A 9,448-nucleotide genomic window follows, 5' to 3' on the forward strand; every position below is an offset into this window, starting at 1 on the left:
ATATACAGGGTTTATATCTGAGGCCTGTTTTTAAACTCTGCCTGCTTGGAAGCATTACGATCATGTCCATGTCCATGTCCATGTCCTTTGTAACCCTGCCTGTGTTTTGTCTGCTGTCATGGACTTTGATTTTCAGAACACCGCCAAGAAACACTTCTTGAGCTTGAACTTGTGTCCTGTACCTCACCCCTTTCACCCACACACTGCAATATATTTTTCATACATCCGTGTGTGAAGTTCAAATATCCTGTGCTGGTTTACAGCATTAATATTATATATATATATATATATATATATATATATATATATATATATATATATATATATATATATATATATATATAACTATATTATTGTTGAATTATTTGGTTTGTGTGGTCAAATGCTTTATTTTTCTATTAACTATCTAAAATTTGGATTTGGAGTTATTATAAACTAATCCTTAAACATGTAATTTTTTATAAATTGCTGTGGAAAAAAGAGATACGAAACATCACTCCACCATTCTGTCTATTTTTATTTCTTATCATGTATTTTCTTCAGTTAAATACTCAGTAATACAGTCCCAGATTTAGTTCATGCTCTTCAAAATTTTGGGATTGCAACATATTCTGGTTGAATTCTTTTCAACATATAGAAGGCTGATGTCCTACATTGCTGTCCAAATTGTTCCGACTTTATCTGCTTAGGCAGTCTACTACAATGGAGTGTAGTTTAAGTGGCATCAGTGTAAAATGTCCATGAGAACACTGTCTTTACTGAATAGTATAATATGTAGCATTGTTACTGTCCTACTAGATATAATTTTCAAGCCTTAGTTCTTCAGCTTGATTTATTTTATTCCAAACTATTTATATGTATCTATATTGGGGTGACTCCCAAAAAGTCGAAGATTCGATTGGAGGACACTAAGTCGAGGTGTTATGGGGTGCTCAATGTCTGATTTCTCATAGAACTGAAGTTTTTCTCCCAATAAATTAGTACGGTAATCTCCCGCTTTACCGCGGTTTAAATCTTGCGCCCTCGGTTGGTTTATCGCGGAATTGCATTTGCCGCATAACTCATTTGTTTGGCTGATTTTCCCGGCCTCTCGCAGATAGCACGATAGTCCAAAAAACTTATAGGGAACTGTTTTTGGAGTTTTATATTAAAATAAGGACATTTCTAAATAAAAATATAATATTTAATTATAAAATGAAGTAAAATGGTAATACAGTACATTACTGTACATTTTTGGGGTGGAGTCCATTTACCGCGGATTACTGTATACAGCCTATTACGATAATGCTGTAAGTAAAAACTTGAAAAGAAAGAAGCGTGTAATCAATATTTTTAATGTAATAATAAATAAAAACTAAATAAATAAATCCAACCCCCCTGTGACTTTCCACGATCCGTGACCTACACGTGAGCATCTTTGGGGCAGGGATTTAGATATTTAACAATGTCTGGAAGATTCTGTAAAGGTATATTCTTTTCTAATACCGATGTAATTCAGAATTACATCGGTATCAGAATTACATCGGTATTTAGGGACAGGCATTAAGCTGGTTTAAATCCTACCTGTCCAATCGTTACCATTTCGTAGATTTAAATGGAGAGCTATCCAGGATAATGCTAGTAAATTATGGCGTGCCACAAGGGTCAGTTCTAGGACCCCTGCTTTTCACAATATACATGCTTCCATTAGGAAATATTATTAGAAGGCATGGAATTAGCTTCCATTGTTATGCTGATGATACCCAGCTATATATTTCATCCAAACCAGGCGATACAGCTCAATTAGCTCGCATAACTGAGTGTGTTGAAGAAATAAGAGATTGGATGACCCATAACTTTCTGCTATTAAATTCTGATAAAACGGAGATTTTGCTCATCGGCCCAAAAAAAAGTACACAGAAGCTCCAGCATCTCAGCCTGCATTTAGACAGTTGTTCTGTAACTACTAGTTCAACGGTAAAAGACCTGGGAGTTATTTTAGACAGCAACTTATCTTTTAAAAATCACATCAATCAAGTTACAAAAACAGCCTTCTTTTACCTTAGAAATATTTCTAAGCTAAGAAATATGTTATCTATATCTGATGCAGAGAAGCTCGTCCATGCGTTTATGACCTCTAGAATAGACTACTGTAATGCATTACTAGGTGGATGTCCTGCATCATTAATAAACAAGCTTCAGTTAGTTCAGAATGCCGCAGCAAGAGTTCTTACTAGGTCAAGAAAATACGATCATATAACCCCAATCTTATCGTCCCTACATTGGCTTCCTATTAAGTTTCGAATAGACTAAAAACTACTGCTACTCACTTATAAAGCACTAAATGGTTTGGCTCCCATGTATCTATCCAGTCTTTTAACACGCTACAATCCGTCACGCTCCCTGAGATCTCAAAACTCTGGGCTTCTAGTAGTTCCTAGAATAGCAAAGTCCACTAAAGGCGGTAGAGCATTTTCACATTTAGCTCCTAAACTCTGGAATAGTCTTCCTGACAGTGTTCGGGGTTCAGATACACTCTCCCAGTTTAAGTGTAGATTAAAAACATATCTTTTTAGCAAAGCCTACACATAACACACATCACACACATCACATCACAACCTTGTGCTCCAGAATATATGATCACATGCACATTATCAACTTGTGCTGTTAATATCATGAACAGCAGCTACGCTAATTCCTCTCCACTGCTTCTCTTTCTCTCCCCATCCCGAGGCATCCTGAGGTTTGGCCAGCTCCAGTCACGTCCCACCTCGTGAAGATTATGGACCTATGGATGATCATGGAGAAGTAGATGCCGAGTGTTTAAAGGCCCTGGCATGGAGAAGCTGATGCTGGATCTATGATGATCACAAATTGTTCTGTATTGTTGAAGATTTATGACCAAACTTTTGATGTCACCCATATGAGGATGGGTTCCCCTTTGAGTCTGGTTCCTCTCAAGGTTTCTTCCTCATATCATCTAAGGGAGTTTTTCCTTGCCACTGTCGCCACGGCTGCTCATCAGGGACAAACGCACACCATTCACCTTCACTGTTGTTTTCTGTAAAGCTGCTTTGAGACAATGTCTGTTGTGAAAAGCGCTATACAAATAAACTTGACTTGACTTGACTTGACTAATTTAATTCTGTTGATTGTTTTTTGACGCATCGATGTTGCGCTGCATTTAGAGCGAGCTCGCACAAGCAGTTAAGCAGGTTTAAATTCCTTTCTGCAGTTATTTCGGTTTTTTTAGGTTTATTCTTTTTTATTAGAGGTTAAGCCACAAATATTTGTATACATTGTCTCTTCTATAAGTTTGTTTAAGAGTCTGTTCATTGTGGCTTTAAAATGTTATAAGTTGGTGGATTTATTAGAGTTGTTTCTGGGTGCTCTGTGTGAAAGAAGCCAAAAGTTGTATAGAGACATAACTTACCCCAGGGGTCCTTTTAAACAGTGTTGGGGTCTCTATGTCCACAAATCCTAAAGAAAGGCAACGTGATTTATAAATGATTTTAATAAAAACAGTTTGAGAGAATGTAATTTTAGTTTCAGTCCCACCATGTACATTGCAAAGGTACTCTCTCATTTTCATCACGAGTCGCGATCGCAGTCTCAGATTGTGCTGCATTTGCGCCGAGCGAAGGTCGAGGTAGCGATACTGCATCCGCAGGGCTTCCGATTTCTGCCACAACACAAAAATTTCAGTATATTACATGTTTAAAGGATTAGTTTATGAAAAATACAAATCCATTTTATATAGTTCTTCCTTCTTCTTTCGGCATCTACTATTAGGGGTCTCCACAGCAGATCATCTGTCTCCATACCCCCCCTGTCCTGTACATCTGCCTCTTTCACCTCAACTACCTGCATGTCTTCCTTCACCACATCCATAAACCTCCTACTTGGTCTCCTCTTTTCCTCCTACCTGGTGGCTCCGCCCTCAACATTCTTCTACTGATGTACCCCATGTCCCTCCTCTGCACATGTCCAAACCATCTCAATCTCGCCTCGCTCACCTTGTCTCCAAAACGTCCTACATGCCTGTCCCTCTAAAAATCCATTTTAGATAGTTAATAGAAACAAAAACAATGTGACCGTGCAGACCAAAGTTGCTAAATTCAACATTAATAGAGTTATGTTTTTGAATATGAATACATGTGTATTGTATCAAAGCCATAGTACGACTTTAAGGCGATCTGTCTTCCGTAATTTGTGTAGAAATACCTTGTGGAACTTTCACACGTTTTTCTCTTTAAAAAAACATGGAATGACAGAAATGAATGCACCGCAGTGAATGCCCACGATAACCTAATGGGAAAACTCAAAACGCTAACTCCCCGTGACCACAAAACAATATAATGGAACGCGCTCCGAAATGATGCATGAAATGAGCTCGCTTGCGGTAAACAACTTGCCTTGACAAAGTCTTTAATCTCGAAAGGCAGTTTGCGGCAGGTGTTTAACAAGTCCAGGCTCTCGGCGCACACTTCAATTTCTCCGGTGGACATGTTCTGAAAGGCAAAACACCACAAACGTTTCTCGAACGAGGTTTGTATGCAAATCTGTTGCGAAAAATATTTCCCTGTTCTCTAAGTGTGTAATTATGCGATTGTTCTTGACAGATACTGCAACATTGTGGATGAATATTCAAACCATTTTACATCAAAATAGCAATATTTCAATCTACAGTAAAAAGATTCTGACAGAAAATGGAGAGCAACGCGCACAACGCTCGAGCATTTTATCCCGCCGGCTTCGATGCGTTAACGCCACATCGAGCACATTTTTCTCCTCCGTTTTTTGGCGAGCTCATTAGCTGCGTAGTGCTGCATAAATCTAGACTACATTATTCTCATGGCCTTATAGTGGAAATGGCTAAACTGAAGGCTGTCAAGATGCCACCGAGGTCAAATAACTACTAAACAGGGTCGATTTGTTGTTTAAAAATCACTTTGGGGCCGTGGCAGCTCGGTACTTCGCTTCGAATTGCACGATGGAATGAGTTAAGCGGAGGAGTATCAGTGCCAAAAGAAACTTGAGAAGCCATACAACAGAAAATGTTACTCAGACACGGTTGATTATTTTTTCCTATACCGTCGCTTGACTGAATGCTATAATCCGATTGGTCAGAAAGTGTAGCTGCGGCTGTAACATAAATGATCTGTCAATTTCAATGCCCTCGTTCAACTTCAATTCAACTTTATTTGTAGAGCGCTTTTAACAATGGACATTGTCCCCAAGCTGCTTTACAGAAATAACGTTGGAATGTATTAGTTTAATTCCTACAAGTTGTTCCTTATAATTGTATTGCTAATAAACGATCCAGTGGCGACTACAGCAAGGAAAAACTCTCTGAGATGGTCTGAGGAAGGAACCTTAAGAGGAACCGGACTCATCAAATGTCCATTCATTAGTTTCATCATTGTTGAGGTGTACTGTTAAGTGATATATTGTTTCTATAGTAACAGCTTTTAATAACACCAGCCCCTATTGGGTGAGCTGTTACTATAGAAGTAAATAATGATAAATTAAATCTGGTTCTTTAACAATGCAATACTCGTAATCGTTGATTTGGGAGGGGATTTTTTTCATTAGAAGCTGTTAACGCTAACATCTACAGAAGGAGCTTCAGGTTTAGGTTCAATCAGTCTGTGCTATGCTTTGCGTTTTCTTGATTAAATGACAGGCTGAGCGTCGTGTGTGTGTGTGTGTGTGTGTGTGTGTGTGTGTGTGTGTGTGTGTGTGTGTGTGTGTGTGTGTGTGTGAGGTAAAGAGAGTGAAGAGCGAAGCTAATTTAAAAATTGTAATTAATAAAATCTTTGAAATCTATCAACTAATCAAGACAGTGTTGTTATTACTGTCTGTTAGTTAATATAAATATATACGTGTGTAACTTTGTTTTTCATAACCAACATGTATACAAAAAAATTGCTCTTGTTTAACAATGTAAGATATAGAAATATATCAAAATTAATATAGTAAATGAAATAAGCGGCGACGTGACGTTTAACACCTCAGAATATTCTGATAATTGGAGAAATGTTCAATTTTGATGTGTAGCATATGCAATAAATGAATGTGACTGTATGTTGCTATAGTGACGGCGCATTCATATAGAACGGTGATCAAACTGACCGGAACTACTAATGCGTTTCGCCCAATCAGAGTTGAGTATTCAGACTGACCATGGCATGAGGAAGTAAATGTGACTAATCAGCAGCAGTCATTATTATAAGAGATTTTTGCTGGATCTCTGATGAAGCTTCGTTGCATCAAGTTCTGGCTGCTGATCAGGAGCTACGACAGTTTATCTTCTACAGTGTGATTCTGTCGATTAAAATTTTTGAGGGTAATGAAACGCTTCAATTCCAGAACAGTTAAAATAAAGTCTATCATTAATTGTTATAATGTTCAACAGAATATTTATTATCCTCATTTCGGTCATTGCCATACAGCTCTGCTGACACTTACCGTATTCCTCTGGCCCTCTGGACGAAGCCGGACTTTTCCTTTCACCTTGATGACCGACTCGACCATTAACCCACAGAACGCATCCTTCAGTTCCCGCCGAGACTAACGACAAACAGAATAATGTTTTGAGCCTGAGAACCTTAACCCATAAAATAAAGATGATTTTTATTTTTGCTACCTCCTCCTGTGGAATAAGAACTTGAACCAAGCCGCTGAAGTCCCTCAGAATCACAAACAGATCCTGTCTGGAATTCCAGAAAAATAAATACATCAGGTATATCAGTAAACCTTATATAAACAGAAATATAAACTAGAAGAACTTGCACCTTAAATACTGAACCCAGCCACATAATGTAACCTCCTGTCCCACGTGGCTGGATCTCAGCTCTCCACAGGTGTGACTTCGGCTGGACAAACTGCTCTGACCTGGAGGAAACACAACAAAGCTTATAGAGAGAACTTATAGACAAACAGACATATAAATAGACAGACAGACAGACAGATTCATACATACATACATACATACACAGACAGACAGACAGACAGACAGACAGACAGACAGACAGACAGACAGACAGACAGACAGACTCATACATACATACACAGACAGACAGACAGACAGACAGATAGATAGATAGATTCTTACATACATACACAGACAGACAGACAGACAGACAGATAGATAGATAGATTCTTACATACATACACAGACAGACAGACAGACAGACAGACAGACAGACAGACAGACAGATTCATATATACATACATACATACACAGACAGACAGACAGACAGACAGACAGACAGACTCATACATACATACACAGACAGACAGACAGACAGACAGACAGACAGACAGACAGACAGACAGACAGATTCTTACATACATACACAGACAGACAGACAGACAGACAGACAAACAGACAGAGAGATAGATTCAGACAAACAGACAGAGAGATAGATTCAGACAGACAGACAGACAGACAGACAGACAGACAGACAGACAGATAGATAGATAGATAGATAGATAGATAGATAGATAGATTCATATATACATACATACATACATACATATTCATTTATTGTCATTGCCTATTTCAGGTCCTCAGCAACGACATGCAGTTTAATATCTACCAGAAGTGCATATAGTAGAATTGTGTAAACTGATAAGTGTAAATAAAGATGTAAATATGTGTATAACAGACAGACACAGGGAAAATATTAATCTGGAGTGCAGACATGAGATCCAATCCCAACCTGTACGCTACTACTTACCTACTGTACTGTCCAGTCAAGTCCAGTTTATCTCTATAACACTTTTCACAACACACATTGTCTCACAGCAGCTTTACAGAATGTTAAGAGTGACGGTGAATAATGAAGAAACCTTGACAGGAACCAGATGGGGAACCTCATCCTTATGTGGGTGACATCAAGAGTGTGATAGAGAACTGTGTACTCTAAAGATCCTAACGCGTCCTACAGAGTGCACACAAAGTGAAAGTAAGAAGTAAGATGGATGTTAGGTGAAGGTTACCTGTAGTGGGAGTGCTGGAGAGAGTGCTGGAGAAAGAGCTGGGGGACGCAGGCACGTGTGGGAGGATGATGGATTGGAGAGAATAGACGTGTCGTGCGGGTGCCGGTGTGACCGTGAACCGCGAGCAGCGCAGAACACGACGCGCTGCCCGGAGCAGGAGCACAGATCTCATCATCTATTCCCTTTCACTATCTAGCTCATGTAAAACCAGCCATTCATATTGGTGACCCTTTTCTTGTAATTGTCGCGTAGAACGTGAGTCGCCTAAACACGAATGGCTGAAGGTAACCCTAAAATACACCACTATTGTACACTAAACACGAGGGTTTGAACCTTGCGTCCGATACATACTTCCATACTAATGAGTACACTAAGTCTTTGCTCCACCGCTCCCAGCGCACTACTGATGGTCGAGTCATTTTAAACGATTCTTTAATATGACTCAGAAGAACGAGTCGTCTGAAAAAGTGATTCATTTTCTTTTTCTCCTGGACGCAGTTCATCTCATGAGTCCTGGTTCATTGTTTTATCACTTAATACAAATTAATTCGGACAAAAGAATTGGATTTTTCGAATCTTGACATTATTATTATAATAATGATGAGAGTTACGTTAAAAAAGAACTAATGATACAGACCAGAAGATATAATACTCATTATGTTTATCATAATTTGTCTTAATTGTCATATTTTATTATTGGAACCATAGTCAAAGTTCGTGTATGTAGACGTGTTAGGGGATCTGCTTATTAAAAATTTTACATTTTATTTTATTTCTGGAACAAAGGAACAAAATCAGAATCCTCAATTAGGATTCACAACTCAGACCACAACTGTCTCTGTTACACATTTCATAAATATTTAATCTGTTAAATAAAAAAATACCTTATGCTAATGTCATATATGTAAATATTCATTAAATAGAATATATAAATATATATATATATATATATACACTTCTGCACACACTTGTATATAATTATTTAAATAAATATGTATTTACTTTCTTATGCATCGTTATTACATTTCTATTCTTTGTCTCTTTACTGTTTAATATTGTTTAATATCTAACATTTGCTGTAGTTTGCCTTTAGATTCACTTAAGAATTGAAGTGTACAAACTGACATCTGTACACATGTGGCAAATAAAACTTGAAACTTGAAATGAACCAAATGAATCAGGTTCATTTTCATGAACGAGATTTAAAGAACCGAGTCACTAAAATGATTCGAGCTTTCCGTTACTACTTAGTACTCTAGCATACACCGACCTTTACGAGTCCTGTGGATCAGACTCAACGAATCGTTCTCTCATCTAATCGATCTGTTATAATTGAGTTTTGGACAAACCGGAGCACTATTACTATCTTACTACCATATATTATTAATTATATTCCGAATATTTTCATAAGGTAATCCTAGGATTATTTAATTTCCCATTATGAAAATGAGTTTGATCCGGA

General features: G+C 37.9%; 1 protein-coding gene across 1 annotated transcript in view; it reads right to left on the bottom strand.

Annotated features, from left to right (window-relative positions):
• Window positions 1–8,412, bottom strand: part of dars2 (aspartyl-tRNA synthetase 2, mitochondrial) — a 28,721-nt gene extending 20,309 nt beyond the window's left edge. The window contains exons 1-7 of the mRNA XM_083541741.1: window positions 7,987–8,412; window positions 6,777–6,876; window positions 6,629–6,695; window positions 6,451–6,552; window positions 4,395–4,490; window positions 3,538–3,661; window positions 3,413–3,459 (exon numbers count right to left, since the gene is read on the bottom strand). Coding sequence (XP_083397867.1) covers window positions 3,413–3,459; window positions 3,538–3,661; window positions 4,395–4,490; window positions 6,451–6,552; window positions 6,629–6,695; window positions 6,777–6,876; window positions 7,987–8,161 — 711 coding nt within the window. The 5' untranslated portion in view covers window positions 8,162–8,412. The remainder of the gene's footprint in view (window positions 1–3,412; window positions 3,460–3,537; window positions 3,662–4,394; window positions 4,491–6,450; window positions 6,553–6,628; window positions 6,696–6,776; window positions 6,877–7,986) is intronic.
• Between the last annotated feature and the right edge of the window lie 1,036 nt (window positions 8,413–9,448).

Source organism: Silurus aristotelis (genome assembly GCF_946808225.1).
Source record: "Silurus aristotelis genome assembly, chromosome: 5".
In the NCBI taxonomy this organism is placed as follows: domain Eukaryota; kingdom Metazoa; phylum Chordata; class Actinopteri; order Siluriformes; family Siluridae; genus Silurus; species Silurus aristotelis.